Here is a 16,484-nt window from a genome sequence, read left to right as displayed (position 1 = left end):
TCGTGCACCCGATTGTCAAATGTCGTCAAGGAGAGCAAGGAGAACGGCACCGATGCTTGAGTTAAGCTCCCTGCGCGAAAATGGAAGGGAACCTGGGAACTTCCTCCCCTCCGAAAGGCAAGCATCACGCGACGCATTCTCAGGGCCAAATCGCGGAAATTCTCGTGGTAGCAAAATTCCAGCCCCCCTGAGGGCAGTGATGCGACAGAAAAGGATACCAAAAGGAAACCGACGCGTGGTATTATTTATAGCTCGCGTGCATGCGGCACGCGACCAGCTTAAGGGCAGCCGTGTGGAATTGCTGGTATGGTATGGTATGCGATTGTACTTCCTTCTTTTTAGACCTACTTCGCGTGGCCTTGTTGTGAGGTAAACAATCGAAAATTCGATCGACCAATATCGGACTAGCGAACGGCACGCGTGGTGAGCACATTTTTGGAGGGTGCGCCCCTTCATTCGCAAGGGCGGAACCCAGAAGGAGTGCGAGTTTTGCGCCTCCATCGCGAAGGATCACGCTCGAATGAGCAGCGTGTCCTTGTGCGTTGTGAGATGGATCGTCACTTTCAAGTTCACACACTGTCCCTTTCCGTGGAGGAAGGCTTGCAGAAGGGCGAACGGCGAATGACTTGCCAACTCATCGGCGGTGTGCAGAAACAAATAAATTAATGAAAAATGCATCCAACCAGTGCCGACGAAAAACATTCACCAGGCCCTGAACGGGGCCGAGTCGCTGTTGAGACTCCTAAACAACAAAAAAATAAATACAAAAACCGCCACAACAAACCGGTACCACCAAACGAGACTCGCGAACGGGTTGGGTGGCGTAAAAACGTCGACAGCGGTTCAAATATGAGACGAAACGAAACGAAAAAGTGCCGCCAGTGGAGAACAGAAGAGAAAAAAAGCAAATCCCATCAACGCCCCAGGGCGATCGTCAGCCCGGGGATTACCTTGAGGGAAGGTTGTCCTGCGCCACATCAAACGATCGCGCGCCCCGTTTAGCGCTGCACCAAAAAAACGGCGCGCATATCTCTTCATCAGCGAGACGCGTGCCCAATGACGCCTTACCACCTTTCACACCGCACCCGGAGGGGGATACGCAATAAATAAAAAAAAATTGAAGCAAAAAAAAAGAAACGAATCTACCTTATTGCACCGGCTCGTGCCAACACCGGGCGCCATGTCGTGACACCGGACGTGCCGCAATACCGGTAAGGACGCACCGGACGCGAACCAGTTAGTGGCACGCGCGTCGAATAACATTATCGATTAAATTAAACGACTTATTGCGAACCGACCTGGGGTCGCTTATAGCAGCTTAAAATATTACCCCTTTTCGACGTGAACGCGATCGCGGGCATCGCAAAGAAATGACTCCCGCTGCACTCGATCAGCGTCCATTAATCGATCGCAGACCAGAGCTGACATTTACCATTAACACCGTTTAATGTCGGTGTGTCGCGTGCTAATACTACGATTTGTGACCGTGTGAAGCCGTGAAACCACCACGATCGTCCTTGTCCCGCTTCTCAACATTAGTTCCAATTTTGTTCCGTTTTGTTTCACTTGCAGGGCGCCCTCCCCCACCGGAAGCTGAAGAAAGTGTGCGGTAGAAGCTTGCCTCTAGCTCTGATCCTCGCGTGAACCACTAACAACATGGGCACCCTGCCGCAGCTAGCCGTCGTCAAGGGAAAACTGTGCCGGCTGCATCCGACCTTGCTGCATCGCACCTTCGAATCGAATGTTGACAAATTCTGCGGCACCGATACGGCTCTCATCTACAACGGTAGGTAGCTGGGAAGAGATGAGGGAGGAAGGGGAAGGGGGGGGTCAATTCCGAACTCGTATCGATGTCACCGCGCTTGGTTGCGTTTTAGAAATCTGGCCTTCTTCCGGCACACGGTGACCCTTCGACCACGGGCGAACAATTCTTCGAGCCGGAGGTTTGTGGCTTCACTCGAATGCTCGAGGGGCGTGATTCGTTGTAGCCTTCAATGAGAGAGGACATCGAGTTACACGGTTCGGTTCGGTTCGGTTGTTAGCTTTGCTTCTACAAGAAAGACAAACTAGGGTGCGAGTAACCTAAGCATGATCGTTTCTAACCCACCAAGATGGTTAATCTGTGCCGTTTTTGGCTTGCTCTAGCTCCGCTTGTGGCCAATTTTGCACGTGTTTACGACGTTCGAGAACCTCCAACCAGCACGACCTTGATACCTTGCCCACCGACGGTTTCACGTTGCATAATTGCACCGTAGCTAGAAATAAAAGCGAAAAAAAATCACAAACATACTCACCCCACCTTGCTGCACGAGATCAAGTCTCGGGTTGGCCAAAGAGGGGTGATTTTTCAAGCGCCCCATGTCACGTGCAAGCAATTTCGCTTAATGTGCTCCTTTCACCGAGCCGTTATGAGATGTTTAAAAAGTCAACCACCACCGAACGGGTTCACTGCTCGTTTATGCGTTTATGTTGTGGCGAGTTTGGCGTTGCTTGGGCGATCGTAGCAGGCCATGACGACCCTGTCAGCGACAGAAACGCAACAGCCAAACAACGAACCATGAATTCTAGTTCAAGGTCAAGAAAAGTGAGCTTCCAGGCGTGCCGTGCTAGGCCGGGTGTTTTCACCGTGTTGCGCAGCACGCGCCGGCGTTTCGTTTCGTTCGTTTTCAACTGAGTTTTCCTTCAGCCCGCACTGACCGTGAGAGCCGAACCGGGGGTGTTTTGTTTTCCTTTTTTTTTCTCTCCTTTTGCGGTCGTCATTTGTTGCCGTTGGTGTTGCTGCTTTTTGCCACCCCTCCGTTGGGGTGGTTTTCTCGCTTGCCACCTACCCCAGCATAACGGTTTCCAGCGCCAAAGTAAGGTGCGCCTCGGGCGGTGGCCACTCACGAAGATCGTTGCATGTTGCCCAACGGCGGTATCCACAGCCATCGCTCCCTCGTTCAAGTGCAATTTCGAAGGGTTAACCGTCAACCCAAACGCAAATCCACGGCCATAACGGGTGTCGGCAATAGAGGCCCCGATCCGGGGGGCCAAACTGGCTGAACAGGTCCACGGTTGCGCAAACCACCGCGGTACACTTTGGTGCGAACTTTTGCGCAATGCCCTCGTTCATCGGCGTCATTACCCGAGCGGTGCAGGTGCGGTGGTCAGTTCTTTTCGCACCGTACTTAGCTTTTGGTTGCACACGTTGGACGCCGATGTTTAGCCGGCCATTAAAGCACCTCCTCCGGTTGCTCGGTTATCCGTTATCCAAGGTTGCGGACATCCGTTTCCGATGCTAGATCAAGAACGATCCATGGTGCAAATTGTTCCCTCGTCGCCCGTTTTCCATTGTGTAACGGATTCTGCCAACGATCGATCGAGATCTGCGAACAATGGCCGGCCGTTCGGTTCACCTCAAACAGGAAACCAAGTACGAGAGAGAATTCACGTAATGCACCTGTGTTTTTCAGACCGTTTCACTACGATGACATCGGTCGTTCGGGGCTAAATGTCAATTGCTTCACGTGACAGCGTTTTTTTTTATTCTATTTGTTTATTTGTTTATTTTTCTTTTTTGCCCACGATATTCTTCCCACTGACTAACAGACGATGGACGCGGCGAGTTGCGAATTAACTACAACGTGCTCAACTCGACGGCGAACCGATTGGCGGCGGCCATGCTGAACCGCATCAAGGATCACTTCCGGTCGCAACCGAACGGTGACGGGGACCACATCGTAGCCGTGTGCATGCATCCGTCCGATCGGTTGGTAACGACATTGCTCGCCATCTGGAAGGCCGGTGCCGCGTATCTGCCCATTGATCCGACCTTCCCACCGAACCGTATCCAGCACATCCTGGGCGAGGCGAAACCCGTGCTGGTCGTGTACGACGATGACTTCGACAACGCGCCCATCTTCGGCAAGACGCCCTCCATCCGGTACGCCGAGTTGCGCAAGCGGGCTAGCGAACTTAGCAACGCCAACATCCGCCCGGATGCGATGCTTGGCAAGGGTGACTCCCAACTCGCGCTGGTGCTGTACACCTCCGGTAGCACCGGTGTTCCGAAGGGTAAGCAAGAACCAGACCCAGTTGCCAAAAGGCACACTTACTAATGTTTCGAATTGGGCCCGGATTTTTTTCTCATTCGAATCCGTTCCAGGTGTACGCCTCAATCACGAAACGATCCTGAACCGGCTCCAGTGGCAGTGGAACCGTTTTCCGTACTCCCCGACGGAGCGCATCGGAGTGTTTAAAACGGCGCTAACGTTCGTCGATTCGGTCACCGAAATCTGGGGTCCACTGCTCAACGGCATGGCCATCGTTGTGGTGCCGAAAAAAATTACCAACAACCCGGAGAAGCTCGTCGATCTGCTGGAGCACTACCGCATCGAACGGTTGGTGTTGGTACCGACGTTACTCCGATCGCTGCTGCTCTATCTGCCACTGCAGCAGCAGCAGCAGCACCAGACGCCGCAAAACGACACACAAAAGCTGCTGTACAATCTGCGCATCTGGGTGTGCTCTGGTGAACCGCTGCAGATTGCGCTGGCCCGCGAGTTTTTCGACTACTTCCAGGAGGGTGTGCATCAGCTGTGCAACTTCTACGGTTCGACCGAAGTGATGGGTGACGTTACGTACTTCGTGTGCGAGTCGAAGCACCAGCTCGAGAGCTACGACAAGGTACCGATCGGGTATCCGCTCAGCAACACCATCATCTATATCCTGAGCCCGGACCTACAGCCAGTCCGGACGGAGGAGATTGGTGAGCTGTACGTGGCGGGCATGAACCTTGCCGAAGGGTACGTCAACGGGCGTGATCCGGACCGGTTCATCGACAATCCGCTAGCGATTGATCCGTCGTTTGGGCGGCTGTACAAAACCGGCGATTACGCGTCGGTTAGCAAAGGTTGCGTGTACTATCAGGGCCGCACGGATTCGCAGATTAAAATCCGTGGCCACCGGGTGGACCTGTCTGAGGTGGAAACCAACTTGCTCGGGTTGGATGGCGTCGATAAGGGGATCGTGCTGTGTTATCACGCCGGTGAGATCGATCAGGCGTTGCTGGGTTTCGTGACGTTGGAGAAGAATGCCCACTTTAAGACGGGCCTGCAGGTGGAAGCTGCCCTCGGGGACAAGCTGGCCCATTACATGATTCCTCAGGTGGTACTGCTCGAAAGCATCCCGCTGCTCGTGAACGGCAAGATCGATCGGCAAACGCTGCTGAAGATGTACGAGAACACCAACAACAACGGTAATGATCGGAACAACATCGGAAACGAATTTGGGTGGGTGCCACAGTGGAATAACGAGTTTTGTTTCACATTTCAGATGACACGCAGATCGAGATCGAGTATGACTACACGAACGTGCCACCGAGCAGGATGACCGTAGCGAAGGACCTCTTCGAAACGGTTGGTCAGGTGATCGGTCGATCGACGCGGGCCAAAATTTGCCTGACCAGCAACTTCTACGAGCTCGGTGGCAACTCGCTCAACTCGATCATCACGGTGACGCAGCTGTGCGGCAAGGGCTACCCGGTCAGCATCACCACGTTCATCGGTGCGAAGAATTTGGGCGAAATCCTGGACAAAATCTGCGCTGACGAGCGCGAACTGCAGAAGCACCAGTTGGACGGAAACGGAAATGGAAACGTTTCGAGTGGCATCGACTATCGCATGCAGTTAACGGCAGTTCCGCTAGCGCTGGAACACAAGCACGATACCATCGAGTAGGTTTTTGTGTTCTTTCTGCCAATCCCAAACGACGTAAACTTACAAGGGTTGCATTCCATTCGCAGCATCATTACGTCCAGTTTCTTCGAAAAGGCAGACCTCGAGCAATGGCTCAAGCCGCAGATCCACGAGACGGACTACCGGGACATCCTGGAGGACATTTGGACGGTGCTGATCGAGAAGGGGCTGAGCTTCATCGTGAAGGACGAAACTGGCCGCTCGGTGGGTGTTTCGTTGAATTTCGACGCGCACGACGAGCCGGAAGTGACGGTCACCAGCAAGCTGATCATCGTGTTCGAGTTCCTGGAATTTGTGGAGGGACCAATTCGGTACGTACCAGACTGCTACCTGCAAACCTGCGTTACTGACGATGTCCTTATTTCTCCCTGCTCGCGTAGTGACAGCCAGCTGCCGAAGGGAACGAATCAAATCCTGCACTCCTTCATGATGGGCACGTGTGCGGAGCTGTCGGCTCAGGAAAACATCGAAGCTATGCACTTCATGGAGAGCGAAGTGTTGAAGCTGGCGAACCGCAGGAATTTTGCTGGCATCTTCACCACCAACACCAACCCGCTCACGCAACAGCTCGGTTCGAACGTGTACAGCTACGAGACGATGCTCGACTACCAGGTGAACCAGTTCGTCTACAGCGGGGACGGCTCGAAACCGTTCGCAGCGGCTCCCGATAGCCAGCGAGCTGTGGTGCACTGGAAGGACATTCGGTGTTGATCCGGCTGTGCGATACCAGAGCGATAGAGCCTAGAACTAGACGATTAAGCACACAAAGTACGCTGAAATAAGTTATTTTATTTATGATGAAACGGAAACACTACGTAACACCCGCATGGACGCTCGCTCCCGGTGCGGACTCCCTTATCTATGAATCTCACCTTATATGACACCCTACTTTTTAAGACAATCGGTACGAGGGGTTCCATTTTTCTCGGCGGTAACACGCTCGTGATCGTGATATCTTTAAGTGAACAGTATTTTACGGTACGGTGTAGGAATGCGCGCTACATTCGATTAAGCATTGCATACGTCGAACTAGAATGTTTTAGTATGCCTCTAAAGGAAGTAGTAAGAGAAAACGTTGTAGAACAACAACGAAAAATTGTGATTGATAGCTTTGCAATCGGGGCGCATGTGTACCAACAATACGCTTCGGGGCAGGTTCTAAATCGACAAACGAACAGTGCGCGGAACAAAAAGGAAAAAAATACACAACAAAATGTCGAGCTGTACAATGAAGCTATATAGATAATAGGGGTAAAGCAATAAACGATCATGCGATCATTGATGTACAAGTACACTCGTGTTTGGTTTAAGTGAAACAATCGTCCGGTACCTAGACACGTGCCAAGGAGCTTATTGATCTGTCAGCTATTTTAGCAACGCCTACTGCAACGTGATCACAGCTCAGCGTTCAAGGGATGGAACTCTTCAACAGATGCATTGTGGAAATGGCACTCTACAGCCATGGGTCGATATTAAAACGCCAAATGCTCTAATTGATGATGTTTGTTTATTTATTTCTTTACATCTTCACCAATACTCTCGACAATGTCAGGATTATTCGTGAGCCATAACTTGTTTTTGAAATAAGTATCGCATATATTACTTATCGTTAATAGTTTATACACATTCACTACCTTATATCCACTGTATTGCCTGGTTTGCATACTCGTGCAACGGTAGCTTCACCACTCACACGCGCTCAGCAATCAAAGTATGCACATTTAACTACTTTAGTAATCGCTCTATCCGTTGTCCAAAACATTAGCAAACTTTCTCTTTGCCAAACTATATTTTGCTAAAGGCTAACCTATGCCCGGCTCGTTTAAGCTCACCGAATTGGTGACTCACGCTCTTCAGCGTTTGTAGGGTTTCGTTATTTAAGACCTTTTATGACATGTTTTCGTAAAAACGTAAATGTACTTTCCGACCGCTCGTCTTTTCCAATACGCGTATTTTTGGATATACATATTATATACTTTTATTTTCGTTCAGACGAAAAGCAATCGATCAAAGCTATTTTATACGTTCACCGTCAACTAAAATGCATCTTCTATACAAATAAAACCTACTGCAAATAGAAACTAAATCTTAAAAAAAAACTGCGAACCAACAATTAAAAGCAAAACATAACTAACCTATTGTCTTGAGAATGTGGAGGACAGCATATTTTTCGAAGCTTAAGATGCCGTTTCTCCTGCACGAGAAAGCATGTTGGAAATATACTACGGGTCTCTCAGGTATGCACAGACCCGCCGAGACAAATTGCGTCCTGCGTTGGAATACTTCTTCATGCATTCCCACGCTGAACTCTGTCCATCTTGGTTCCTTTACAACAGCCTATAAACCGCATTAGTACTTGGTTTTGGATTATGGATGAAAGCGATCCTCACCGCTAAAGTGCTTGCGTGTTAATTTGTGATATTCTCCTTGCCAAGGCTCTACAGCAATGTATGAGTCTTTGAAAGTACTCACTATCGTTACAATATTTCTATATATGTACACATTTTATACGGAGACTTTCTTGCTCTGTTTACGTGGCATCGAAAAACGAATCAAAAAGTTAGTATACATATCACCATACACGATATAGCACTCGGTAGCAAACAACGGTAGAACAAAACATTTTTCCTATCCCGACATCGATACATTTCAAATTAAATCAGCGACGTTTCTAAAAACCTATTACAAACGTTAAGCTTGATTCTTAGAATCTCTCAACAAAAAAAATCCTTCCGCAATCAGCCCACGTTGATGCTTCCTATAATGTTTTTCTACAAATATATATTAATTTGTATGCTAACAGTTTGCTCAAGCCAGCTAGCGATTTTCTTTGACACGCTTACTCAAATTTTACAAAGTTGCCATGGGATATTACTGGATTCTCTGCTAAATGTGAATGATAGAAAACGCTTAGTATAATGAGACGATCATTAGCTAGCTTGAGAAATCCTGCACTCAAATTTGTGCAGCAATGTCCATCTATCCATCGCCACGTTTTTTGTTTAACATTATAAGGACTATTTTCCTCTACAACGACTTTTTCACTGATAGCTGATGTAGTACTAAATGCGCCTTGTGATAGACATGACGTAATATATGTTACCGCTTGTTACTATTTTTGGTGCACTCTATGCTAAATATTAAATAACTACCGAGTTATGCTGACCGGTAGCAGAAGCCGTCCCTCCCGCTCCGCTACCACCGGATGGCGCACTGGACGCACCGCTCGACGCGGTCGTTTCACCGCTGATTCCCTCGGCCAGCTGCTGGGCCTGGTCTACCTCACGATACTTTCGGAATGTTTTCCACTGACCCGAGTTATAGTCCAACGTTATGAGCGACTCAACAAGCATTAAAGCCGTCCTGTCGTCCTGATGTACTTTTTCCTGCAAATAAACAATATTAAATTCATATTACCAACTTCACAGAGGGTTCCGTATGTACATAGACGTTAGATTTCACTTACAATACTTTCGTTTAGCTTAATGGTGACAATATTCTCTGGAGAGGGTCGTGGATTGTTTCGGTAACCGGCCATGAAGCCAATAATTATAGCTTTTTCCAACCTTGACACACAATTGGCCCGTTTGAACATGTCGTGCGCCTCCATGTAATACTTGCTCTGCAATATATTAAAATTATCAATAACTCATTTGGCTGTATCGATTACGTAGATACGTGAATTATAATGAAAATGATAATCAGATAATTTTAATCGAATTCAACATTGATATTGACATTTATAACTTAATCTCTCTAATTGAGCGCATTGAAGATTCATTTCAACTGTGTACGGATTACATTTTTCAATAAGTTGTTTAGATTTTCAGAACATAACTCCAAGAAGCTAAGATCAGTCAGTTGGCTAAAGTCAACTCACCATTGCAGACACAATAATGTTTAATGACTCCATTTAGGATTGCTATCTTGACCAAATGGGAAACCATTTTCACTGATTTATAATTTACTTACCGATATCGATAGCCCTTTCCGTGCCCCAGGTTGTTGCTGTTGCTGTCCCTGCTGCGATTGTTGCTGACCACCTCCCTGTGCTTGTTGTTGGATCGTCACTGTCGTTCCTTGTTGTTGTTGTTGCTGCTGCTGGACTTGTCTCACTTGAGTGCGTTGTACTTGTATCTGCTGGGTTTGCTGCTGCTGCTGCTGCTGCTGAGGCTGTTGGACAAGCTGAATGGTCGTACCGCCTGTCCGCTGTGTTCCCGGCGCTTGGAATTGAATCGTGTGTTGCTGCTGGGGTTGCTGTTGTTGTGGAATTTGCGTTATTATCGTTCGCTGGCCTGCCTGGCCCGCTGTTGCGGCCGCTTTTAGTATCTGCTGCTGTTGCCCTGCAACTGTTGACTGTTGGATTGTTTGCACCAACTTCGGTTGTCCGCCCGGCCGTTGGATGAGCGTTATACCCTGCGGAAGCATCGTTTGCACATTGTTCGCTCCACCGACCGGACGGAAAATCACTTGCTGCTTTACTTGTGGTTGTTGCAATTGCTGCTGCTGTACCTGTTGCTGGGTAATGTTTGTTATCAACGCCGGAATCGTAGCAGTTTGCTGCTGTTGCTGCTGTACCACGGTGGTGGTACCTTGCTGTTGCCCTGAGGCGGGTTGTATAACGACGGGCGTTAGGGCTGGAATATTTTGGTGCAAAGAGCTAGTAGGGACGAGTGCAGGAATTTGACTCATCTTTGAGTCCGGCTCAGTTTTGATCAATCCAGGCGGCCCGGTCAAAATTGTAGTCCCACCCAATCCCGACACATTTTGAAGCGGAATCTGCTGATACACCGTATTACCCGACGCATCCACCGTCTGTATGATAACTCCTTTCTGGTTAAGCACGTTTGATACATTGGCAGCGTTCGTGACGTAGAACGTATTTCCTTTCACGTTCGGTGGCACTACAACTTGCGTGTATTTTGGCTGCTGACCAACAGCTGCAGCTGCGGTTGCTTGTAACGCTTGCTGTTGTTGTTGCTGCTGCAACTGTTGCTGATGCTGCAATATTTGGGCTACCGAGGGTGTCATCGCGGCCGAGGGAGGGTTCTGTGCCGTTATTGTGATAGTTCGCTTCTGCGGAACAGCAGTGGGGGTAATTTGAAGCTGATTTTGCTGCTGTTGCACTGGCTGAATATTCAGTATCGTAGGTTGTGCCGAACCCGCAGGGATCTGCGTTGAAATTAGCGGTGGAATATTTTGCATTAACTGGCTGTTGTTCAGTGACACGGTTGGAGCCGTTTTAATCTGCACAATCCTAGTCGGTTGAGAGAGACCCTGTTGTCCTTGTACTTGGATTTGCTGTTGCTGCTGCTGTTGAAGCAATTGCTGTTGCTGCTGAGTTCGTGGGATGGTCGTAGTTAAAGTAGGCGTACCCGTAGAGTTTACATTCGAAACTATCCGTTGAATATTGAGCTGCTTTCCGGGTGAAGTCGTATTCAGCACGTAAGAGGTAAGTGGTGCTTTCTGCTGTATAATAGTGGCACCGCCGGATGTCGTCGCCGTGCCCGTTGGAACCTGTTTAGTGGTGAACAAAATATTTCCTCCACGATTGATGATGGTCGTCGATTTTGGAATAGACGCATGGAGCGCACCGGGTACGATCGATTCTGACGATATAATTTCAATCTTCGACTGGGAGTTGGTGTTACTGCTGCTCGTAACCGCTGCAGCGGCTGCGGCAGCCGCACTGATCGATTTTCCAGTTGATTTTTGAATTATCTGCACGCCTCCGGTTAGTGTCGGTTGCGTTTGTAGTACTGTCTTGGTTGGTTTCGTAGCTAATGGAACCGTTCGTACCAACGATGGCGGCTGCGATAACGAAACAATCGTATTCCCCACAGCACTAGCAGCAACACCGGTAGCATCTGTTTTAATGACCGTCGCAGAAAGAGTTTTTGTGGCAGGATATGCCAGTGGGGGCGGTGCCGAACTAACAATTGGCATAGAGCTGACCGCTATCGAAGTAGGCGTTGTTAAGCTGATAGACTCCGTATCTATATCTTTCATTTCTACTTCTTCCTCCTCCGTTGCCGCAAGAGTTGTTTGCGTGGGCGTTTGTTGTTGCTGCAGCGGTTGCTGCGATGTTTGTTGCTGCTGCTGTCGCTGTGGTGGCTGTAGCGTTTGTTGCGATTGAGGCGTTAGTTGTTGTTGCTGCTGCTGCTGCTGCTGTTGTTGTTGCGATGACGACTGAACTTGAGCCTGCGCAGGATTAGCAATGGAAGATGACATAATGCTGGAAGGTGCATCTTTGCTGCCGGAGGTGGCGGGCATTGGGGTTGCTGGCTGACTATACACTGTTGAGGGCGCCGTCAAACCAGCCGCATAATCCGGCGTCGTTGTAATCGTCGGGGACGACGTAGTTGGTGTCGTAGCGGCTGGTTTCACGTCGGTCGTACTTTGAGTCTGCTGTTCGGCGACCTTCTTTGCTTGCTCTTCCTTTTCTTGTTCTCGTTTTCGTTTCTTAGCTGCCGCATATCCTAGCGGTTGCTCTCCTATCTCAAGAAGCTTGATACCGCCATCCTTCCTGCCAGCTGGCGTACGGCTCATGGTGGGTCGGGACTGACCAGGCGTGGTCGGAGGAGACCGAAAACCACCGGTTGGCACACGTGATGGAATTCCTTTCAGCGGGGTTGTGTCGGTCATTTTTCGAGGGATCCCCCGCGACCGCAAAGGCACTGTCGGTGCTGAAATCTTCTTCAGGCAACTCTGTGCATCGGTAGACTTTTGGATCAGCTCCGCGCGTAAGGCCGCACTTTTTGGTTTACGTTTCAACGTAAAATGTTTCACCGGTGTTGCCTGCTGTCCGACGACGGACACAAGGGTTAATTTGTTCAAATACTGGCACTCGAGCGGCAACATGCCGAGATCCGCATTTTTCACCACCAGCCGGCGCAGTTCGTTTACCATGTCTGTAAAAATAGGTCGAGTCTCTTCGTAGTCTGAGATCTCTGTATTCAGTGAACCGGTCGTCGGAAGCGTTTTTATCGTTTCCGCTATCATTGAGACCCATAGTTCCGAGTCAAGACCAGCAACTTCAATCACCTCCTCCAATTCAGTCTTCCACTACAAGAAAAGAAAGTAATAAAAGTTGTACAAAATACTCAAATCTGATCTATATGCTACAAAACTAAATTTCAACTTCAATAGAAAAGAAGGCATCCCTTTGATGCCTGCTGATCGAGAATGATGATTCCGAATGTGACAGATACGGCTCGTTATTTTGTTGTTGTTTATGTTACACATCCAGAACACCAACACGCACTTTTTGTCGATGTATTTTTTTTCTTTCACAGTCCCTGACATATCTCTATGGAACATTATCACACAACAACGGATGGACTAAAACGAGCGGAATGTTACACACATTATCTTTGCCAAACTTTTGCAAACTTCTTTGTTAATTCATCATTTACGAACATCCGGCCCAACAAAACACATTTTCTTCATGGTTGTTTTTCTGCTTCTTTTTTCCAAGCACCAACACTAACGCGCCTGCAACATCAGCAATGCCAGTTTTTACGACAATCCGGCGCAACGATGATGTCGTCATGGGGTTTTGTCGTCTCACTCTGACTTACTCCGTGGCATGCTGTTGGCGCCTTTGCTTAATCGACCGCACGCCATCTCTCTCGCACGCTTACCTCTTCGACGATCCGTCGCGGAATTTGGAAAAAACTGAGCAGCAGTTTCAGCTTGACCTGAGTCTGTAAGTCTGGAAAACACTCCTTGATATTCCGTAACACTTCTTTGTTCAATTGAGATGTGATTGAGCCACTTATCCACGAATCGTTCGATGTTCCAAGCTTATTGTGTAGCCACAGAGAAATGTCGCTGTCCCGCACGTTCGCCATCTTGAAAAAAAGATTTGAAATGCTGGATGAACTAGAAACGTCAAAGCCTTGAGAAAATGCTGCTCAGCACGCTTGTGTCACATGCGGTATATCTTCACCTTGACCATGTTAATGTCAAATTTGATTTTCTACATGTCCTATTATACATTTTTACCAGATAAATGCTCCCTTTATTACAACATAGTAACATTAAAAAAAAAGATCATTTTCTTAATATTGTTGAAAATTTTATTGTTTTCTTATTGATATTATTTTCTGGTGCCTGGAAGGAATCATCAAACCGTTACTAGACGGCTACCAACGAGCGTAACGCCATAACGATTTTGTTGTTTGACGTTTTCCATGAATCAGCAGCGTCAAAACGAATAAATTCCGTAAACAATTGGTGTGTTGATCAATGTTTTAGTTTATTTTAGTTCGTATAGTTAGTATAACATTGTGAATCTATAATAATTTTTCTTCTTGGCTTGCGATGAAGCCGAGTCACGTGTTGCTGCTTTTGTTTGTGCTGCTGTTTGATGGTAAGAATCATTCTCCTTCAAGGATGCCTCCAATAGGGCGGGGCTCGCCAGGGCATACCTCAAGCAAACAAGGCGTTGCTGCTGCTAATGAGTTTTAAATGAATTAAACAAAGGGTCGTCCTGCTCCGGTTTGTTGTTTTAGTGTCGTTCGTATTGGCGAAATTCAACTTTACCATCCCAAAAATATTACAAGGATCATGGTTTTCGTGGGAGGTCGGGAAACCCACATTGACTGTTTTAGACGATCATACTATGTCCGACAGAGGCGATCTAATTCGAATGGAGCGAGAAGGATCAAACTATACATTCATTTTCCAAGGAAGAAAATGTTTCCACTGTGTACATGCCTTTCCGCGGACGGTAAACATATTTGAAAAGTTTGAATGTAAGTTCTAATCTACACATCCTGGACTTTTGTAAGCAAACGCAATATGTTTTAATCAATACCTTACGCTTCTAGCTGCTTGTGTGACACTGGGTTTAAACGAAGAACCGTCAATAAATCGTGTATGTCGAGGAATTACAACGGATCAACAGTTAATAACTCTTTTTAACGAAAACTACGTGCCCGTCAATTGTCGCTCCTCGCTAGAAGGTGTGTGGCAGTTTGCATATCAGAATCGATTCCGCTTCACAGGAGAGTGTGATCATCCGGATGCACGGATACATTCGTGTCAGCAGGCAGGAACACAGTTTCTTATTTCTAACGAAAAGTTTAACATAACCTACAAGCAGTGCATCGGTATGGCGGAAACATTTAATGGCGTGGTGGAATACAGCTGCTTGGGTGATTGGTTTGTTGGAAAGAACCACTACTTCACCGTGGCTAACACGAAGGAATCGCGAAAAGATGAAAAATATCGATGCTTTCTCAAGAATCGAGATGATGATCTCTATCTAGGCGTTTCAATCACGGCCGAATGTAACACTCTGAAGACGGTTGAAAAATCACCGGAACGTCTAAGAATTACTCCAGTGAAGGCTGATGTCATTGAGCCAGGTTGCCGATTCCCGCAAAACTTCACCGGAGATTGGATTAACACGGCTAATATAGACGGTGATGTTAAGATAAATGAAACACACATTGTAGAAACGTACAAACCAGATCAGTCGCGATATCGTCGCACGATATATGTTTGCCGAGAGCAAAGAGACACTCGTATCATGATGGCCCGACTGACGGTCGACGGTTGCCAGACAGATTACGTGTGTTTCGATTTCGTTCCCAAACACCATAACGTTATTCGTTACCGACGCGGGTTAGCCGTAATCCAAGACGATTTTTCAACGGTATGCTCTTGGAAGCAGTTCCCAAATAAGGAGCAGTGGCGGTATGATTTACTGTTGGCAGCAAAACCCGTCCCCATTCGGTGTCCCGTAGCCGGCAAGTTTAATTTTACGCAGAAAGGAGAAGCCCCATTTAAAACTCGTATTCTCGGCGGTGTCACGCTTAGCCCTCGACCGGATATTCGTTGCAAGCAGAACATATCGGACTTTTCGGTTTGCGATGGAGATCAGAAGGAGATGACGATCGATGCGGACTACTGTCTATCAGTGGATTATCTTGGACGCCCCATCGATATTTACAGCGATCCCGATTATCGCATGAATTGTATCGGATACTGGCAGGAGAATTTGAAATCCTACCTCATCACCTATGACGATCTGGATCCACTCTCCAAATACCGCTGTTGGGTTTATCAACGGGCGGATCTGAACCGTGTGTTGATGTCACAGGCAGTCGGAGCCTTTTGTGACATTAATCAAGACGTTACCTCGTGGAACTACACAGAGGGTGCCGTTGTTGCCATCGACATGACCGAATATGAACGCGAGCGTGATCAGTGTCCAATGCACTTTGATGATGGAGAAAACCCTTGGTTGGAAACAGAAAATTTCATAACCGTCTTTCCGTGGGTTATTTACCGCTCCACCGCTGCTCTCAGCAGCACTCTGACCTCATTCCTTATTTCGCTAGCAGCGGTATGTTTGAAGGTTTTCTTTTAATCTTTTAGTTTGAATCTCTCTGCAGGAAATTTTATCCGTCCAAAATGCACTGCCAGTCGAGTGCAATGTGCCTTCATTCCATCCATAAATGTAAATGTAGTACCTCATGAGAATTATAAATAAAGACGTGGATGTTGACTCTACTATAACAATTGTGTGGTCATTGAACAGCATCAACTAATTTCCATTTATAAGAATGCTTTACTTTACAAGCCAATGTTCCACATATTTTTACAGGGCTGAAGGGGATGATCCTAACAAATTGAGTTTCAAATGAATTTGAGCTCACAGACGTTTTATCCTGCCGAATGGTAGAGATAAAAGATATCTTTTATGTTTGCGATCTTTTGCGTTTTCAACAAAAATAG

At 47.6% G+C, this 16,484-nt stretch overlaps 3 protein-coding genes across 3 annotated transcripts; 2 read left to right on the top strand and 1 right to left on the bottom strand.

Annotated features, from left to right (window-relative positions):
• The first annotated feature begins 266 nt into the window (after positions 1-266).
• On the top strand, positions 267-6,997 carry LOC128719995 (mycosubtilin synthase subunit C). Its single transcript, XM_053813641.1, has 7 exons — positions 267-1,211; positions 1,573-1,786; positions 3,589-4,053; positions 4,145-5,236; positions 5,314-5,713; positions 5,783-6,046; positions 6,116-6,997. Exons 2-7 carry the CDS (start codon positions 1,657-1,659, stop codon positions 6,444-6,446), a joined length of 2,682 nt encoding a protein of 893 aa, XP_053669616.1. The 5' UTR covers positions 267-1,211; positions 1,573-1,656; the 3' UTR covers positions 6,447-6,997.
• Positions 6,998-8,829: 1,832 nt separating this feature from the next.
• Positions 8,830-13,588, bottom strand: LOC128731972 (negative elongation factor A). Its single transcript, XM_053825132.1, has 4 exons — positions 13,379-13,588; positions 9,708-12,800; positions 9,202-9,357; positions 8,830-9,121 (listed from the first exon to the last, which is right to left on the bottom strand). Exons 1-4 carry the CDS (start codon positions 13,586-13,588, stop codon positions 8,876-8,878), a joined length of 3,705 nt encoding a protein of 1,234 aa, XP_053681107.1. The 3' UTR covers positions 8,830-8,875.
• Positions 13,589-13,964: 376 nt separating this feature from the next.
• On the top strand, positions 13,965-16,262 carry LOC128731571 (uncharacterized). Its single transcript, XM_053824701.1, has 3 exons — positions 13,965-14,109; positions 14,252-14,494; positions 14,570-16,262. Exons 1-3 carry the CDS (start codon positions 14,061-14,063, stop codon positions 16,114-16,116), a joined length of 1,839 nt encoding a protein of 612 aa, XP_053680676.1. The 5' UTR covers positions 13,965-14,060; the 3' UTR covers positions 16,117-16,262.
• The last annotated feature ends 222 nt before the right edge of the window (positions 16,263-16,484 follow it).

Source organism: Anopheles nili, chromosome 2 (genome assembly GCF_943737925.1).
Source record: "Anopheles nili chromosome 2, idAnoNiliSN_F5_01, whole genome shotgun sequence".
NCBI classification, from domain to species: Eukaryota; Metazoa; Arthropoda; class Insecta; order Diptera; family Culicidae; genus Anopheles; species Anopheles nili.
The sequence above is the reverse complement of the archived record's forward strand: the minus strand, read 5'-3'. Positions and strand labels throughout refer to the sequence as shown.